The sequence below is a fragment of the Mercenaria mercenaria genome, chromosome 12 (genome assembly GCF_021730395.1).
Source record: "Mercenaria mercenaria strain notata chromosome 12, MADL_Memer_1, whole genome shotgun sequence".
Classification (NCBI taxonomy): domain Eukaryota; kingdom Metazoa; phylum Mollusca; class Bivalvia; order Venerida; family Veneridae; genus Mercenaria; species Mercenaria mercenaria.
This window is the reverse complement of record NC_069372.1, coordinates 36,184,091-36,205,094: the sequence shown is the minus strand read 5'-3', so window position 1 is coordinate 36,205,094 and position 21,004 is coordinate 36,184,091. Positions and strand designations below refer to the sequence as shown.

The 21,004-nt window shown below is 34.4% G+C and overlaps 1 protein-coding gene across 8 annotated transcripts in view; it reads right to left on the bottom strand.

Annotated features, from left to right (window-relative positions):
• LOC123566183 (uncharacterized) overlaps positions 1-17,746 on the bottom strand; it is a 53,092-nt gene extending 35,346 nt beyond the window's left edge. Inside the window, exons 1-9 of one of the 8 annotated variants that reach the window (XM_053519679.1) lie at positions 17,555-17,715; positions 10,561-10,684; positions 9,898-10,014; positions 9,220-9,296; positions 6,894-6,947; positions 2,981-3,105; positions 1,569-1,622; positions 1,295-1,381; positions 485-823 (exon numbers count right to left, since the gene is read on the bottom strand). In XM_053519679.1, coding sequence (XP_053375654.1) covers positions 663-823; positions 1,295-1,381; positions 1,569-1,622; positions 2,981-3,105; positions 6,894-6,943 — 477 coding nt within the window. In that variant the 5' untranslated portion in view covers positions 6,944-6,947; positions 9,220-9,296; positions 9,898-10,014; positions 10,561-10,684; positions 17,555-17,715 and the 3' untranslated portion in view covers positions 485-662. Of the gene's footprint in view, positions 1-484; positions 824-1,294; positions 1,382-1,556; positions 1,623-2,980; positions 3,106-6,893; positions 7,754-9,219; positions 9,297-9,897; positions 10,015-10,560; positions 10,685-14,888; positions 14,998-17,554 lie in introns of those variants that run through there. The other 7 variants (XM_053519675.1, XM_053519677.1, XM_053519676.1 and 4 more) reach the window with 7 other exon arrangements.
• Positions 17,747-21,004: the final 3,258 nt, after the last annotated feature.

Below are 21,004 nucleotides of genomic sequence, written 5' to 3'. Positions count from 1 at the left end.
AACAAATTCAAATAATTACCACAACTGATGCCCACTTTCTGATGGTTTTCTGAATGTTTGGGCAGTGCTCTGTAAGAGAGGGTTTAGATATCCTTAGTAAAAGATATCAGATTTAAAACGCTTGAGACTTCAACGCCCCGTCACTAAATGATATAGTATCATAAACAAAAGATGTAGTGATACTAATAACTGAAACGGAAAACCCACATAGTTACAATAATAATGTCCATCAGTTGAAACTAATGATGTGCTGGTATTGCTAAAGGTTATTCTATGTGACCATAATGTTTATATTATTGTGCAACATATACACAAAAATACGCATTAATTGTTTCCTGTTAATATTTCTAATAATAATTCCATTCCGCACAAGTTAAATTAAACAAGGTTTGCGCAGTCTCCGATATTGTCGAAGTACTGCTTGTTGTATTTGCATCGAGCTTGTGCAAAATGGGTACTGAAATATAAAACATGTATTGTAGTACTATTATATACTCATTTTTATTTTCCTTCAAGTTACAATGGAACAGGAAACGTCAATATTTTTCTATTTTTTTCGAAAAGTTATTGTAAATAATCAATGTGCTTAGAAAAAAACAAATTATCACTAAGCGCCTTTGGCACTGACGTTATTTCTGGAAATAGCTATTAATTCAGTCTTGTTAGCTATTGCAGTAACAACTGGACCATGACAGAGTAAGTCCGTATCTCCCACAATGCGGACAGCACACAGGTATATGGTTGAGATTCCCGACTCTGTCCCTGTTAGGGCCTTTAAGACAATCGTAGCACTGTTTTCTTGTCCAGCAGTTACCACTTATTTCTGAAAAATAAACATAGAAACGAGAGGGCGGCCAGAATGGCCTAGATCGCTCACTTGAGTTTTACAGCTTGCGGTAAATAGTTTTGGTACAACTTCACACAACGAAAATATCTTTGACATTATTTAGAAACAGGCTAATTGATTTCTGACAAAAAAGTTTTTAAAGTTTCCACTAAATAAATACAGGCATGTACTGTGTGTGTGTGTGTGTGCGTGCGTGCGTGTGTGTGGTGGGGGTGGGGGGGGGGTGAATGCAGAGGGTATAAGGTATAAATAATTCTATAACATTTCGTATATTAATGTATTTAAATTGTTTTCTAATTACATTTGACAATGAAATGAGTTACTACTCTTTGGATGGATATGGTAATTTTATGGTGTTGGTGATGGCAGTTCTATCAAAAAATCGTGGAATAACTAACGTAAAAGTTTACTGCTGCTTTAAATAAAAAATATAAGAAAACTTCTTGCTGCAGCCAGTCCTATAAAACGAAGACGTGTCTCCAACTATCAAAGTTGGACCTGATCCAGAATATGGCAGTTTGAATGGTCCGCAGCCTGAAATTATATAAACGACACATGTATACAAGTTAGACTTTCTTTCAGATCTCATGTGCACCTGATCAAAAGAGATTAACCGCCATTTTGAGAGATTGTTTGATTTCATAGATAGGATAAGTTTATATATATAAGATTTTTTGTGAAAAAGTATATATAATTTATCAATGCACACCTGAGTAAATACCTGTTGTTTCTTCATCAACACGATCAATATCTGTTGTTTTCGTCTGTGCTTCTTCTGAAATACAATAGTGGTTTAAAAATAAACTTCATTCTATTTAACCATAGCTTACGCATAAATCAGACCCGACAACGTTATCAACTGCGCTGCCGCTAAAATGTCAAAATCAGTGCAAAAAACATAAAAATAAACAATTCAAAGAACCAACAGCAGCACCCCCTCCTTCCCCCACTCCCTCCCCCCCCCCCACCCCCCAAAAAAGAGAAAAAACAACATGTTTTTGCGCCAACAAAATGGCAGATAAATAATGATATCAGTACTGGATTAAGGTAATGGCACCTTAATAACTATCGGCATTCAATATGAGATTACGCACAATGACCTAATGTTATTCGGCATTCTCCGCCTGCATACGAGCAACCAGCTTGTGAAGGCCGAAATCGCATACAGAGAATGCGTAATCGCAAAGAAATAGCCTATATTTAGTATGCGTCCTAATGCTAATTCGGCATTATGCGACGGCTAATGTTGCAACCAACTGGAGAATGCCGAAATCGCATACAAAACAAATGCGTAATCGCAAGAAAATTGCCGATATTTAGTATGCGTACATTATCTTAATTGTGAGTGGCGATGTATGGCATTTTACGGTACGGAGATGCTATTGTGATCATATATTATTTACACTGGAGTCAGGACTCGAACTTACACGAAGATCAGTGGTTCTATCCAGGTGCCCGCTCGTGATGAAATAATGCACGGAGGAGCACCTTGAGTCTTTCTTCACCATAAAAACCGGAAAGTCGCCATATGACCTATAATTGTGTCGGTGCGACGTTAAACCCAACAAAATAAATAAATAAATAAATAACTCGAACTTACACCATGACCCATTAGGTTAAATATGCAAAACTGGTATTTGAATACAGAGAGAATTTGCTGACTAATTACTGATGCATCTGAGAAAATTCCAGTCTGAAAAGCTAAATATGCTCTACACATATAACATATCTGGCTCGATGTCAATGTTTTAGTTTTACGAAGAACACCGGGAAGCATAGAGCTTATCCAAGCAAGACAATAACGTACCCGATCTAGGCAATTAAAACAACATTGAAACAATTGCTTCTTTTATGTGTTTTATTATGGAGAAATGTCCAAAGAATCGGTGTTAAACCTATATATACATATATAGAACATCAACTTCCGATAGGATGGCTAGTCATTTATTGGCGCCATTGACATGTCGTGTCATTAACTGTTCAGCCGCGCACACGCAAAATTCAAAATAAGAAACCAGTTGCGTCATAAGTGAAATAACTAGACACAGCTGACGTCTATTCAGGCGTTCGATAATATATTTTTCTCCCCGTTAAATATAGAAAACCTCCTTTCTATTTACAAAACAAACTCACCTTCTTTCGTTGTAACCCAAACGGTTACTATTACACCACCTAGAATAACTAAAGCAACTATCACTGCAACTGACGCTCTAATAAGACACCCCCTCCGCTCAGCCCGCTTTGCCCGTGCATCTTCTCTGCCAACAGAACATAAAAATTGTAGTAGTAAGACAATTGAGAAATAGATGTGTTCGACCTTTGTGAGATTACAAAGCGTCTGAACTCAAAACCGTGTTTTATTTGACAACATAGCACGCAAAACTAAAATCTGTTTCCATTCTAACACGTACGAATTACACCAGGCAGGGATACTGTGTTTACTAATGGTCTGTTTTTTGGCTCGAATGTAAAGGCCAAAAATAGTCTTTATGTGCCTGTGATCTTAATTCTTAATCTAACAGTAGTAGTATTTTCAGATCAGGTATGTTCAGATGTGGTCTCTGTCACAAGTAGTCTGCAAAAAAACATATTTTGAAACAAACAAAAATGTGGTCCTTGTGTGCAGATAAGGCACAAATAGTCTCCATTCAAAAAGAATACATAAACTAAGAAATAAATTTTAATGTAGGGATAACGCATGTTTTTTCGTGTAATAACGTCTGCAGAATCCCGAGGGATTGGTTTGTGCCCGAGCCCGTAGGGCGAGGGTACCAACGTATCCCGAGGGATTCTGAAGATGTTATAACACGAAAATAACATGCGCTAACGCTATTCTAGCATAAAGCGCGAAAAAACGAATAAATGAATACATTATCCCTCAACGTCATTTAATTTCCATGAAATGCGCGGGAATATCAATGTTGTTTTTTCACGTTGACGTCATTTCCATTTGAATTATCCGTTTTGGGGCCGTAATGCGTTAACGCTCTGCCACAGAACGCGCATATATAAAAGGTGTTATAACACACGTAAGCGCGAGAATCTCTCTGTTAACACACGTTTTCTCGCCTGTTAAAACACCCCCAAAAAGTGACAAGAACAGCAGTTTTATGCTAGAATTTGAAAATGTAATTTTTGAAGTTGATATTATATGCAACACATTGTTGGCCATAACATCTTAGCCCTTGAAATATACACGCTGTGTCTGTCAATATAGTCATCTTGACAATTCCTTACATTTTTTCTAGGGTCCAAAGGGGAAATAAATGTTCAAAAAAACTGTCGATCATATTTTTGAGATTTCAGTAAGTAGGAAAATGCCTGATTTTAACATGTGTCTGTAGCACATTGGCATACTTTCGACATGTCATCGTTTCAATATAAACATTGAAAGTCGTCTTACACTAATGGAGAACGCATTCTAGCAAATCAACTCGTACAAACATATGTAAAAAGACACTACACTATAGAAGCACATTTTGACCCAATTACTGACCTCATGCCCAAAACAGGAAAAAAGTCCTACGCTTCCCAAAAAAACCAAACAAACAAACAAAAAAGCACCCTCCCCCACCCCGCCCCCACCTCCCCCCCCAAAAAAAATAACCCAATAAAATAAAAAAACACACAAACACCACCACCACCATCAACAACAACAAAAACCAAAATACCCACCCCGCTACCAACCCCGAACTTTATCAACACTATTTTTAACAAAACAAAAATGCACAATACAGCTCGGGTGTCATAAATTGATCGAACATTGAAAATGTGTTCCTTTTATCATTTACTTTTCAGCTTTAGGACCACAAACGAGGTCTTTCAAGTTTTCCCTGGAACCGAGTATTCTGTATGTGTATTTTTGTATGTAGGGATAACGCATGTTTTTTCGTGTTATAACATCTGCAGAATCCCGAGGAAGTGGTTGGTGCCCGAGCCCGTTAGGGCGAGGGTACCACCGTATCCCGAGAGATTCTGCAAATGTTATAACACGAAATGAACATGCGCTAACGCTATTCTAGCATAAAACCGTAAAAACCACGTTAATGAATATATTGTCCCTCAACGTCATTTAAGGAGGTAGGTTACCTTCATATTTGTATGTGCGCATGTCCAACCGGAAGCTAACGTGACGAGTTACGACAACGTTTTCGACAAATTAAATGCGTTTGTATATTCATTCTCCTGAAAACAAATCATGAACCTGTCTCCGATCTGATGCTTTACGGTTTAATAATGCAGAAATAATGAATAATTTGCCGCAGAAACGCTTCAAAACAATGTTGCCTTAAAATGACGTCATTGACGTCATGACGTTACGTGTCAGTTACCGCGCAAAATTAGTAGCTTTTATCTTGAAAGTACGTAATTTTGTGCATTTTCTTTATTTTAACTATTTTCAAAAACCACTATTTGCTGAAATATTTGTTATGGGTCTTTTGCTCTGAATAATCATCAATATTTTGCTTCTATTATGTAGTTATATTGAAACGTTATGCGGAATGTAAGAAAATGGATGATGGTAACCAATGTTATCTGGAATATAGTTGGGTGAGAGGTTACTTGTAACGGCCATTTTCAAATAAAAAATCTAGCATTTTGATTTGTAATACCTATTTTTCAGGTTCCGTTGATAATTTGTTACTTATATACTAAAACTGAGACCTAAAATTGTTCAAATTTTAGTAGAAAATTGTGGTTTTTTTAATTTAATTGATGTTACCATGGAAATGAAGCCCGTGACCTATGTATCTAAATGTAAAATTCAAAAGCGTTGACACTGATCTATTTAAGAAACACAGCTTCGGCTTTCTTTTTTCATTTCAACAATATCCCTGAGAATAATAGCAGCATGCTGAACGATTTTTCCATGAAAAATGCCAGACGAGGGGTATTGCTGTAAGTATTCTAAGCTGTGAAATTTGTTTGAATAAATGCAAGTAACACGAAAATATAACTTACGTTAGAAATAATATGTTTTAAAGCAACATTAACTAGAAAGATAATCTTATTCAATATTTTTTATAAGAAATTACGACAAAAAGCAAGATATAAGCTATTTTAAACATCTCTGTTGCCATGGTTACTGTAAACTTTAGGAAAAATAGGCTACCATATAAAGTGCTTGGTATTTTGCTAATAATATTTCCCAAATATTCCATATTGGTCATTAACAGAATGGCACTGAATCCGTCGAAAACCCCTATTTTTATACATAGTTGTTTAAAAATGAGAGAAAATGCGTTACCATGGAAACACGAGCCCCGTGACATATACATTTAAAGCTTATATTAGAAAGCTTACGTGCATACTAGTAAAATTATCAATTATATAGACTTCTACGGATATCAATGAAACTAAAATACACTGAAAAGTGTTAAATATCCGTATTTTCCTTCTTCTTTCAATATGAAATACCTTTGGAGGGTCATGTTCTTCAAACCTGGATAAAAATTGAACTTGAAGGGACAGAGACAAATGAAATTCAGATTGTAGCAGTTATAACTTCATATTATACGAAATTTAAAAAAAATGCTGCGGTTCAACTAACTTGAATTTACTCATGTAACAAGGTAACCTACCTCCTTAATTTCCACGAAATGCGCGGTAAAGTTGTTTTGTCACGTTGACGTCATTTCATTTTGAATTATCCGTTTTGGGGCCGTAATGCGTTTACGCTTTTCCGCGGAACGTGCATATGTAAAAAGGTCTTATAACAGCACGTGAGCGTGAGAATCTCTCTGTTAACACACGTTTTCTCTCCTGTTAAAACACTCCCGAAAAATGACAGTAACAGCAGTTTTATGCTAGAATGAATTTAAGAAGGTAAAAACATCGGGGATTAAGAACATTCCATTATATCCGAGCTCGCTGTTATATATAAATGAGTTTTACTTTACTATTTTGGTATCAATTACAATCAATTTACTTTACTATTTTGGTATCAATTACAATCAATGATTTCATTAAGCTAGTAAAGACACAAATATAATGTCCAACAAACGTGATTAAACAAATTTATTTTTAATGATTTTGAAGATCTAACCTGTTTCCCTGCTCAAACTCAAACAGGCTTCTATCTATGTGTAGTTCCATGACACTAAAACATTACATATCCATAAATAATAAAAAAAAAACTTTTTTAAAACATTAACGATTTGAAATGTTAATACCACATGTATATAACCGGAATAATGTACTTATTTCAAGATATTATTTGAAGTAGGCGTGCCCTAAATAGTGTATATAATTTAGGTCAATCAATATTGTGTTTAAATATAAATGACTTGATATCCATAACATGGGTTAAGGGTCTCATCTATTGTACTTATTAGATCTAAGAAATAACATTTTTATTATGAACTTTGAGAAGACGGTTTCGAAAATGTATATAATATTCAGCTTTATCAAATGCATTTTATGATCGTCACAATGATTATTAAATTTGTATCGAGAATTCTGCAATCATAACACACGTATTTATATTTAAAATGACGAACATTTTGTCTTCAGCGATCCACATGTATAAAACATTTCTAAAGTCTACAGCATGTGCATATCTACCCCTCGACTATGAAGAGCGTTAATACAAGTTTCGTGTGATTACGTATCCGACATTCCTCAGAAGTAAATACCCCTCATCGAGGACAATTATGTAATGGCTTTCCGTAAAAAATGAAGTATGCTGCAATCGCATACGGAGAATGCAGAATTAAAAAAAAAATTCGATTGTCCTTACTGTTCCATTACCTCGTGAGGCTGACCTATTTAGATTTGTATTGAAAAGGTAGGAAAACTCTAGGTCGAACAGCTGATATAAAGCGAAAGTTCCAGCATTAAGAAACCTCAGCTGATCGCTAAGCTGCCTCGCTTGCGATTTCTACGCCACCCATTCAAATGGCTTCACAATTGACGTCACACATCCGTTGTGAAATATACATGCCGATAAGGAAATAATCGATGTTTGAAGTTTCATTGCATCTTAAATGAGTTTAAGAATGTGTTTAATAACATGATATGATCAGGTGGATTATTTTAGTCCTTTCCGAAAATAGACTTTTATCTGAGGGCATGAAGAAACAGATGAAAAATCTATAAATTTAAAATAAAAATTCCTTTGGATGCTTGCAAAGCAAGGACACCAATTTGAAATTAGTTTACTTCTTTCATTGATAAGCTTATTTAGATATATATATTATAACCCTTGTAAACATGGATGGTCTGTTCATTTTGCTGATTTGAAATACAATGAGGTACGGTTAGATTATTACAATTGCTGCAGAATATCAAAATAGGATACTTAAGACATCTTAAGGTCACCTTATTCTGATAGCAGAATTTTTGATTTTGCAGATTTTCAGCAATGGTTTATATTTTCTAACTTAACAAGAAATGTTTACCTCCTTTTTGTATCTTTGAATCGACTGAAAAAAGCATGCAGCTAAATCAATCATAAAAATCGGTGTGTCTCCATTTTAAACTAAGAAAAAAAACCAAAAAAAAAACAAGTTCCTAGAGCGCAGTCTCCTCAACCCGCAATTCACAGCAGTGCGCTCTTGGATGCTCATACGACAAACACGGCCATAGCAACCCCATCCCCCACTGCACACACACTGGTGTCGAAAAGAACTATTAAAGGGACAGATTGTTGCACCGCTTTGGAACAGTCAGTGGAAAAACACCACTGCCAAATGCTTACTAACTCAGCAAACAGCATCCCCATAAAAATCAGATGCATATTCTATCTTCTCATTTTGTTCTTTATTAATGATTTAAGTTGACTTTAATTTTCTGTTTTTATTCGACATTTTTTTCATATATTCAACTATTTCAGATAAAAACGAGGCTCTCATCCCGATAAGTCATTGACAATACAGTTAATGACATTTTAGTGTGCTGTATATTATTAACTTGACTCTACTTCCTTTTTCAACTTCCGGAAAAGTAAAGTATGCTTTTATTCACTTTGGTTAGTGTACGCTCGATACGAAGTCACGTACATTGAATTTTAAATACTCGTATATAGATCTATACGATATTTAGATAATTAAACACTTACATTAAAGAATAAAAACATTAAACGCATTTTATATAATATGTAAATACATAAATTCTGACTTGCAAGAATTTACCTTTGACCCCTGTGACCTTGACCTTTGAGATAGGAACCTTGGGTTTGCAAATGCGCTCTGTCTTAGCGAGATTAACATTCATGCCAAATATAAACATGATTACTTCATGCATGTCAAAGTTATGGCCGAGAGATTCAAATCTAGACAGACGGACAGACAGACACATATACACAGCACAGCCATTTGTGCTTGACAAAAAGATATGTAAAGTAATTTAAAATATTGTCATAAAAATCTTACTGTTTAATGAAGGTTGTAACGCTGACCGCAGTATCTTTATTTGCTCAACGTCATTATACAATGTAGCATACAGGTTGCTGAAAACAAAAAGTTAATATGCATGTTTTTTTCTGAGAAATGAATATACAGCTCAGTAAACTGCTTTTAAATTTCAAGGTATTTAAGTAACTTTTCAATTTTTCACCTTTTTTATGTAACAGGTTATTAAATAAATTTGCTCCCTTCAGCTGAAATATGTTAGAATAACTATAAGGTGCTTTTGTCACAAAAACATATGTCTCCCCCCTATGTATACCTTAAGCTCTGTCAGCCGTTTTATGCAGCGAGGCTGAACGTGTTCGCCATATGCAAAACTATGCTTGATTTTGATCACTGATTCACTCCTGTGAAGTTTCTTTGAAATCCAGCCAGCAGTTTGACCTAAGAAAGCCGGCCAAGCTTAATCAGGATAGACGGACGGAAAGACAGACGGCAAAGGCAGAAACAGTATATTTCCGCCATGTGACACAATCATTTTTAATGTAAGCTTCATTAACTTGTAAATGAAAAGAGCTATATGATCAAATGACCTATAACGTTAATTAAAGGAATGTTCAATATTTAAGTTTTCAACCGGTTCTTGCGGATTAATCAGAAAGAGAATTTATGATACCCTTTGAAACAAAATTCATAACTCACACAGTTCAATGTGAAGATCAATTAAGCAGATCATGAGAAGAAGTTGTTTAGTTTCTTTTCTAGCTTTAGCTCTGGCAGCTCTTGAATGCAATCAAACTTTCTCACAATGTCTGGCCTCTGAAAAAGAAATATTTATATCATGAATAAATTTGGAAACATAATACTATGCATTCTTTCTGTAACATCCAAGAAGATATTACAATGAACTCTCCCTAGGAAATATGTACCTACACACCGATTTGTGGGAAGCTACGTCCCCAACTGCTGGAATGTGTTCTACATTTAACAAGAAATGTGATGGTTTTCATGTCTTCGACAATTTTTCATATCGAAACTGAGAGTAGGCATTAAATTTTAAGGTAGCAGGCCACTACTGACCAGTATTTCAAATAGAACTATTCAACTCCCTGTTTTCTTTCTACATTGTCAATTAATGACTGTGGAACTTTCTTGAAAAGCATGTGTACCAGGAAGAAGAGACGTTACCTAAAGATACATATAAAATGTCTTAAATGTTTATAGATTATATGTCATGAAACAATGAAAGATTTTAAGTCGTGATCTTTAACCTGTAATACAGTGTATAGTATTCTGAAACTGGGTTTTATGGATTATCCAGACAACAAATTCATAAAAATATTTCTAGCAAATGTATACACTCACACAATTTGGTAAGGTGAAGTTTCTGTGGTTCAAGAAAAAGTTGTTGAAATACTTTTTTCAGGATTTCATGATACACAATCTGGCAGCTCCAAAGTAATCAGACTATCTCACAATAACTTGTTCACTGAAAAAGAAATTTATACTTATCTATTAAAGTATTGTGAAAGTGTAACGAAATAATAATATGAGCCACGCCATGAGAAAACCAACATAGTGCATTTGCAACCAGCATCGATCCAGACCAGCCTGCGCATCTGTGCAGTCTGGTCAGGATCCATACTGTTCGCTTTCAAAGCCTATTGCAATTAGAGAAACCGTTAGCGAACAGCATGGATCCTGAACAGACTGCACATAAGCTGGTCGCAAAGCCACTATGTTGGTTTTCTCATGGCATGGCTCATATTTTGCCACGGATCATTTCTAATGACATTTTATATAAAAAAAACAAAAACAAATTTGTACTTTTGTGCTCATGTCATAAGCATGCTTAAAGCGGATCTTATCAAAATTCTAATTATTTTCTGTCTGTGAATCAAATCTTCAAACACAATTAACTCTTAATCGTTACATTACAAAATGTATCATTCAATCTTATATTGGACAAAATTAGTAAAACAACAACAAAAACATAACTGGAACCCTTTTAAACAATGACAATTACAATTTCATAAGAAGCTGTTTTCCTAACATAAAATATCAATCACATGACGTAACCAGATGATGAAAAGAAAACACGTACTTAAGGATGTGCTAGATACATCTGGTTACCTCACAGCTAGAACTCTGGCTAGGCATTGGTTACAAGACATCTAGACATTTCCATATTCTAACATGACATGGTTTACTTAATAATGTCCTGTCGAAAAACTGTACAAGCGATTACGACACATAATATATATATAGTTTCAGCTGTTATTTTCTGTGTAAACAAAATATTGTGTGAAATTCGAGCACGATCCGATTTATTTTCCTATTAAACACAGAAGGCAGAAAACAGAAAACAGTGAAATATTATACAACAAATCACTGTTCTGACGTCACAATTATTAAGTCATGGCATCAAACGGCTAGCAGCGCGCTGGAAAAGAAACCGATTGAAAATGGGCAAATACTTAATGAATGTCATCAAGGATGTACGTAAAAATCCTTTGTAACGTGTTAGAATCGAAATAATATATATCTCATTTAGTGATTTGCTCTTGAATAAATCATTGTTTGTCGTTAAGACGCGTATTATTATATCACTCGGGCTGTACCCTCGTGATATAATTCCTTCACAACTTTACTCCAAACAATGATTTATTCAACAACAAATCACTGGATGAGATATATTATTTCTTAAACAAACCAAAGTATTTTCATCGACTAGAAGTCGATATTAACGAATGAGAGCGTGTTTGTATACAAATCCATCGATATTCTAATTTTGTAAATGATAAATCATAAACTTTTATGAAAGAATTTGGCTGATCTAATAGCCTGGTTACACATCATTGATCGCCAAACGTCCAATCTCCATGTTATTTTGTAAAAAGTGATGTTATTCTAACGGCCTAAACTTTAATTCTTAAAACACAAATTTATAAAATAAATTGATGAATGGAAAGCAGTTCATTAATTTTGACTTTTATTTCGAAATAAAATGGGTTAATTATGAATGCTTAACTGCTGTTTTTCTAAAAGTTTTGATATACTAAAATATGAAACCTGTAAGTATTTTAAAACTGTTCTATTTTTGAAAATCCAGTGAAAAAGTTGTTAAAATTTAAAAATTCCGATCCCACAAAGCATTATTTTTCCCGCCACCAGATGAACAGATTTTAATAATGAGTGACGACACTGCCATCATTGATTTCGGCATTACATGAATAATACATTGATTTATTCAAGACAATTAAAACTAAATCTTTAGTATGTATGCACACATTATTTTTTTTGAAGATAAGTATTGATATCTTTAGTAAATGACAGGTATTATTACTTATTCATTAGGAAATCTATTACCGGACGACTAGAAAATCCCCCGAGTATTTTATAGCTGACCAGACAACTAGAATGCAGGCTAGGTATCCAGTTACTGGACGGCTAGACACTTCCAACATTAAAACAAGGTCTGAGAAGAATGTGCAAAACCAATCTTGGCTGGGACTCGAAGATAAACCTTGAATAAACGGACCATTTCAGAAATTCAAATTCCCCCAACCCACCCCCGGAAGTAGTTCTTTAGAAAAAAGAACCCGTCCTCTTGAAAACATATTTTCCTACCCTTCTACAACCCGGTTAACTCAAAATACCCCCACCCACTTCCCCGACAATACCCCTACTGGGTAATTCCAATTTCCAAAGACCCCCAATTCTAATTTATTTGTAAAATGCTCCCTCCCTCTTCTTTAGAACTGCTTCCACATTACACAAACAAAATGCACCCCCTCTTTCCCTCTAGAAACCTCCCTGTAAATTACCCCCCCCCCCCCCCCCACACACACACCCTCTTCCACAAGGAAGTGGCTATTCCTACGGTCCCGTAAGAATAGCCTCACAGGCTATTCCTACGGCTCTCCCGTAAGAGTTGTGAAATAGCCCGCAGGTGGCTATTCCTACAGCTCTAAAGACAGTTTTGTATGTCCATCTTGAACTGCATTGTACGGAATTAATTTAAATGGTATATTTTCGAACAAATTTTTTACCTTTTAGTATCACATCCAGAGAGAACTTTGCATGTCAATTTTCAAGAAAAAATAGTTATATATAAGGTGGTTTTGAAACGAAAAACGTATACGGGTGTTGATTTCGCCAGATTCTACTGTATACGCAGAAATTTTAAATGACAGGCAAAATCAAGATATAAAATTTAAAGTGATGATTTTTTAAAGAATCATTTTAAGCTTTTATTCACGAAAAACGTTTGAGGGTGTTGATTTGGACAGAATTTATATGCGAAGAAATCTCAAGTAAAAGGCAAAATCAAGACATAAAATCTAAAGTGTTGAATACTTTTTAAAACCCTTTTAAGCTTTTATTAAGTATATATTTCTACGTGTGCAGGCCAATTTTCAAGAAAAAAATACTTATACTAAGTATTAATTAGGTTAATACAGGTGTTGATTTTGCCAGATGGTCATCGATATGCAAAATCACGTCATAAAGTCATAAAGATTACAGGGAGCACTTTGGTAATTTTAAATTATTATCATTTCATTTCAAACCACAGTTTGTGGTTCCCATATCTTGCCATCCAAATTAATTGCCTTATTTTTTCAGTTCACTTAGAGATAATCGTCTTTAAGATATGTAAGTGCTATTTTACATTGTATTAAAGAAAAGGAAGTAATATTCAAATCACTGAACTTAGCGCAAATATCGGTTAAAAACCAATAATTACCGGTATGTTGTTAGTACCAGGTAGATAAATGGTTTATAGCGGTGGAAGAACAATTCATCAGATAATAGTTTGTACTGTTTTTCAAGGAATTTGTTTAATTTTTCAAAGTTTCTTTTTAAGAGTTTTACTTCAGTTTAGACCACAATTACTGCCTGTGCTTGTGAACATGTAGAAAATATTATAAGTCTTCTTATAAAACAATGCATTAGATAAGGGGTTTCACATTCTGAGTACATTTTCATGTTTTTATTGAAAAGGGGAAAATCTGGGTGAATTCGCCAATTTCACAATAGATACTTATTTGGCAGATGTGAAATAAGTACATGCACTTGTTAAAGGCTTAAAGAAGCTGCATAAAAATTTTATCTTTTCAAGGAAAAATAAGTTTTCTAATACCACTTGCATTTGGCCTCAGTAGTGGGGATTGGGGTGTTTCAGTTTTGTGGAGTTGTGGAGTAAATGAGTAAATAATCCGCTTTGGTTAATCCGCTTAGATTACACAATTAATCCGTTTATTAAGGTGTTAATCCGCTCAGATGACACAATGAATCCCTTCATTAGGTGTGTTAATCCAGTTAGATTACACAATTAATCTGCTCGGGGATATAATGTGTGTATTGTTTAGACTGTGTATTTTTGGGTGAGTCAAAAAAGAGCTATAAAAATAAATAGATCGGCAACTTGAAAGGCATATAGAGCAAATCTCACCAAAAAACGATACAACTGAACGAGATCTCGTTTACCGGAAGTGACGCATTCTCCAAGCGCCATATGTATGCAGAAAAGGGACACATTCAATTATCAATCGGTAAATCAATTATCATCGTATGACCACGCTTATTTCGATGGTAAAACGTGTAGGCCTATTTTGTGTCTTAAGACAATTTCATGTGTCTCAATTGATAAGACTGACTCACATTAAACTGATGTTGTTTTAGAAGCTAACATGTATTTTGAATATTGCGCTTCACTATAAGGTAACGCTGATTCACGCTCTGACACGAGATCACGTGAGATTACCGCCAGTTGCCATTCTGTGTATTTTATATTTCTTTAGGTGCGTTAGGGGAGCAGCTAGTAATCCGATAATTTAATATTCATTACAGGTAATTACAACGATATTGAAAATTATTCACGTAATTAAGTACGAACTCCTCCTAGCTGGCTCCAAAATGAAATTAAGGTAAATCAATAAATGTGTGCCCGTACTCCATTAATTGTAGCTTATTTTGTACATTAATATATATCTATTTATTTATAATAGGAAGGTATATTATAATGGACACTGAAAAATAGTTATATTTTTTATATTTACATTTTATTGTATTTTCATTACATTTCCTTTTGATTTATAAACAAGATAATATTAAAAATTGCAAATATTTTGTGGCATTCAAAATTAAAGTCAGCTTCCCGGCCATTCTGTTCACCAGACGGAACAACAGCGACGTCATCTAAGGAACGTTCTCCCTGACTATAAGCGAACGTCCTCAAAACAGCGGTCGGTTATCACTAAGCAGCGTTGACGTTACTCACGCGCCTTTTCTTTTGCTATTCATAGGAAATTAACGTCAAAGTTTTCAATGGAAAAGAATAGTGCGAATAGGTACGTCGTAGATATGCTAGAATCTGTCGCATTTCATCATAATTGTCTCGGGTGTAGCGATTGTTGGCTGTAACAAAGGGATCATTCCTGTTTGAACTATAAACCGAACGTGCAAGCGAAAGACACTAATATTGATAGCAAATATTGCACTCAGAAGAGATTAAGTAAGCTGTTTCCTTATCATGGCGATATCATAGACGGTATTGATGATGATAACCTGTTGTCTGACTGGGAGACGGAAATGAAGGGAGTTGGGCATGTATGCGCGAGCACGCTTGCTAAAAATTTAAATTTACTTGAAATATATATAATCAGCTTCAAATGTATTTAACTTTACTAAAAATGGTTTGTATGTTGATATATTGAGCCACAGACATATTAAAGTCATTATTTCAGCGGTTGTACACGTTTATTATGTATTTATCTATACATGTACGCAGTGTGAACAAGTTTAAAGCTAATGCATAGTGCTGTTGATACAGCCATAAAACTGTAGCAAGTAATTGTTCCTGTTTGTAGGTACGAAATTTTGAGCTGATATACCTTGAAGTATTACCAAGTTAAGACCTTACAGAATTGTTGCGCCTTGATTTTTTATCAAACGACTTGTGGCATGTATCAATGTTGCTTTTCGAGCATTTTTACAAAATGAAGTCTGCCTCGGGTGAAACCTATATCCTTTTTCTTCATATCACCTGATTTGCCAGTGCCATTTATATGATTGTCTGAAAAACGCATCTAGTACAGCGCAACCTAACTAAAACAAAATGTCAAAAACGCATTGAATGTTTCATTTCTAGACCAATTACTTATAGATTTTACGCCTCCCTATAGATATGTTTACAACATCTTTTCATTCAATTTAATCCAGAGTACATACCTTTTATTCAGCGTTGTATTGTAAAATGCAATAAATTCGGGTGTTGAAGAAAATTTCCGCTGTATTGTAGAAGACAAGATCAATATGTAAAACACTACACGGACTGTTGTTGAAGTAGCTTCGTAGTTTTTTTTTCTGTTTTACAAATTACTATACAGTTACAATAATTTACAAAAGGTAAACTTTGTAAAAGTCAAAAAGTATTTTCAGAAGACGTTAGATATTGTCTTAAAATGCGGAACCTGGTCGTTCTTTCACTAACACCTTTTTATGGAAGGATTGGTGGCAAATATTGACATTTATCATGCTGTATACTCTAATCTCAGGGGAAAGCAAACATACTCATGACAATTCATGCTTTCGGCTTCCTTCGCTAGAAAACTGCAACTTAAACGAATAATCATATTAAAAATGAAATCAATATATAATACCCTTTCAACTTTCACTTCGATAATCTCCTTCAGAGATATCTTTTCGCCCAAAGTTTTCATAATACTTTCACGTTATTTGACAGAATAAATACTAAGATGCATATTTATAATGTAAAATACGTACGCATTGCTAAGACGATGCCGCTGCGTGCGTAAGGCACATCAATTTGTACGTGTGATATTGATTTTATATTAGAACGCGTGCAACTAAGCTTAAAGATATGCAAATGTAGCTCAGCGCTTAGTTTATTTATCGTTGCTTATCACCGATAAACGAAATCAGGTAACGAGGCCAGGGCCAAGAATGAAAAATATATCGTGATACTTTTGGACGGCCTGCAGTATTTGCTTATCCATTCTTGTTTGTTCTTTGTGTCACAGCCTGACATACACATTGTTGATCTGTTTTCACAACATATTCATGATTTTGTTTCAGGTTTAAGGCTGATCACTACCAAATAGAATGTAAGCCTCCGCAGGTCTAGTCACAAGTAGTCCAAATATAAATAGTACTAATCTTTTTTCCTTTCCTAGTGCATTTTCTCGGATTTTCGCCGACTGATCAAGTAATAATAACGTTATTTTGTTTTTTGTATGACACGCTAACAACATTGAAATAAATCGATGGTTATATGTTAATGATAATGAGAACTTCTTAAAATGCTTTGCAAATACTATCAAAAGGTCTAATTTACCTGTAATTTGACAAAAATCCGTTTTTCAAGCAACCGATATCACTTCCGCATTACGTCACAACATGTTTTTATTTACCTTTACGCCAAGCTCTTCAAGGAGATCAAGAGTTTCGTCCCTTTACATGGCTATTTTTAGAGTAGAATTTTCCGACGAAAATACCGTATTTGTTCAAAATTTACTACGAGCGCACTTTAGAACAATTTTCTCTCATGTATCATTCTTCGTGTTTTTGCAACCCTCAAAACATATCCAAAAATTAGAATTGTTCTCCCCTGCGCTCGTATCGTATTTTGGTGATAAAGTGCACGAAAATGTCTAAAAATGTACAAAATCTCTGTTGATGGCATGAAACTAGACCATGTATCTTACTTTTTAGGCAGAACTGTTGCATTTTTTCTTTATAAAATGCAAGATTAATCCTTTATCTTTCAAATAATTTATATCGTTGAGATGTAGTTTTAATTTCATTTTCTTCAAAATTTGGGGGCTAAAACTGTGCCTTATCATACATGGTCCTTTAAAATAAAAATTCCTTTGGATGCTTGCAAAGCAAGGACACCAATTTGAAATTAGTTTACTTCTTTTATTGATAAGCTTATTTAGATATATATATTATAACCCTTGTAAACATGGATGATCTGTTCATTTTGCTGATTTGACATACAATGAGGTACGGTTAGATTATTACAATTGCTGCAGAATATCAAAATAGGATACTTAAGACATCTTAAGGTCACCTTATTCTGATAGCAGAATTTTTGATTTTGCAGATTTTCAGCAATGGTTTATATTTTCTAACTTAACAAGAAATGTTTACCTCCTTTTTGTATCTTTGAATCGACTGAAAAAAGCATGCAGCTAAATCAATCATAAAAATCGGTGGGTCTCCATTTTAAACTAAGAAAAAAAAAAAAAAAACAAGTTCCAAGAGCGCAGTCTCCTCAACCCGCAATTCACAGCAGTGCGCTCTTGGATGCTCATACGACAAACACGGCCATAGCAACCCCACCCCCCACTGCACACACACTGATGTCGAAAAGAACTATTAAAGGGACAGATTGTTGCACCGCTTTGGAACAGTCAGTGGAAAAACACCACTGCCAAATGCTTACTAACTCAGCAAACAGCATCCCCATAAAAATCAGATACATATTCTATCTTCTCATTTTGTTCTTTATTAATGATTTAAGTTGACTTTAATTTTCTGTTTTTATTCGACATTTTTTTCATATATTCAACTATTTCAGATAAAAACGAGGCTCTCATCCCGATAAGTCATTGACAATACAGTTAATGACATTTTAGTGTGCTGTATATTATTAACTTGACTCTACTTCCTTTTTCAACTTCCGGAAAAGTAAAGAATGCTTTTATTCACTTTGGTTAGTGTACGTTCGATACGAAGTCACGTACATTGAATTTTAAATACTCGTATATAGATCTATACGATATTTAGATAATTAAACACTTATATTTAAGAATAAAAACATAAAATGCATTTTATATAACATGTAAATACATAAATTCTGACTTCAGAGTTTCAATACCTAAGTAAAACTATGAGAAATTTTGTGTATTAAGGGAAATTAGAGCATAAAGATCTTTATTTTATTTCATGTTTGACGTCGTGGGAGAGGAATAAAGCCATTACATAAATTTGGCTATAACACTAGTGTGATAAAGCTTTGACGTTGACGTTTAGGTATTGGAGCGTTGATCAAATTTACTTGACCTATGTTAGGTAAAGAAAGTAGAATTTTTTGACGTTTCAGCAGTAAAAGCTTACAGGTGATAAAAAGTATATTACGTTTGTGTCTTTCCACATTGAATTTATTAAACAGAGACTCGCATTTTAGTATTTTGTTCAACTCGTTTAATAAATTTAATATGAAAAGATACTCATGTAATATCATCTATATAACGCACAGTCACTTAAGTAGCCCTTCAGTCTGATCAATATGTATGCCGTTGAACGTTACTGAAAACTTTGAATACCATTTCCAGTTTCCAGGGTGTCGAATTATTCAGATCAGCATTCACAATCGGCAATAGAACCCCTTTCATTTTCGTGCATGCCATATTCTACAGAAATAGTAAAAGATATCAAGCGAATCTATTTTGTTTCAGTACTATTTTCTCACAATAGCATAGTGAAACAAAGAACGTGAAGTTTACGTTCGTACACAGAAAACGCATCATAACGTTTCAAAGGCAAACGGTGTTGTTTGATCATCCGTCTCAGCGAAACGTCACTCATTTCACGTCTACAAGTTTCTTTCAGTCCATTTGGTTAAGAGACATCAAGTGCAGACCAGATATATTCCACATCTTGTGATTAATTTTACGATATGAATTTTGATCAAATAAAATGGCTGCCGCATCGCTGACGTAGTCGAATCAATTCGGATGGTTATAGCTGCAGCTTCAGGTATATTTTACTAGATTTAGGCCTGTGCACGTTTTCATAATAAAAACTATGGGTGTATTTCATACGCATTTATATTCAAATGGTCATTTATTATGTTTATAGAACTAAGGATTTCTTCATTGTTGGGGGGTTTAAATGAATGCTTGAATCAATATTCCTAGCTTCTAAGATTTGGAATGGTCAAAAATATTACCTGATGTATCGGAAGTCAGTGAAAATAATCACTCAGACTAAGCTTAAACTTGTAAAGAAATCAAACGGTTATGTCAGTTTTTACCGTCATAGTGTAAGTGTATGCTCACGCTATCAAATCATTTTTGATATATAGGTCTATCACTGGCAGATAATACGTGACAGGTCTCACCAAGTGTTCAATTTGAGCCGTTTTTTCATTGAAAAATAGTGTCCTGAAACCGATATTCTACCCATTGTTATCGCAAAAACAACTGAAAATGCCTTACAATGAAGTGCTAAGTATCTGTGATACATTGCGTCTTCTTTAACATGACATATTTCAAAATTGTTTCATATTATAATTTTCCAGCAGTGGTCTTAACGGGTGTTCGTGGAATTTTCAAATCTCAGTCCTATGTCACAATACTTCTATTCTATATTTTCCTGTATGTTTCATTAACGGTGTCCTCCCTGTATTCAATCAATACTTTAATTGTTCTTGCCTGTATTTAGCCTATTTATGAAGTAGACTGTATTAAAATTTCATTTCCGTAACGTCAAAGTCTATAATTTACAAGAAAATGACAATCATCAATTTACTGCCATGATTATAAGAGCTTTATACTCATAAGTCTCTCCTGGGATTTTCCTTTTGCTTAGCACTAAATCAAAGCTGACATTGTCTAGATAATTCTATGCCTTGTCTAACGACACCTTTAACATTGAAATGCATGTTTGCACTTATGAGCAGTAACACGTTAGATACTGAGTATTTTGGACGGGATACGTTTTTCAGAATGAAAGAGAATGGTCCAATTTATAGGCATTTATATTTAATTCTTTATTC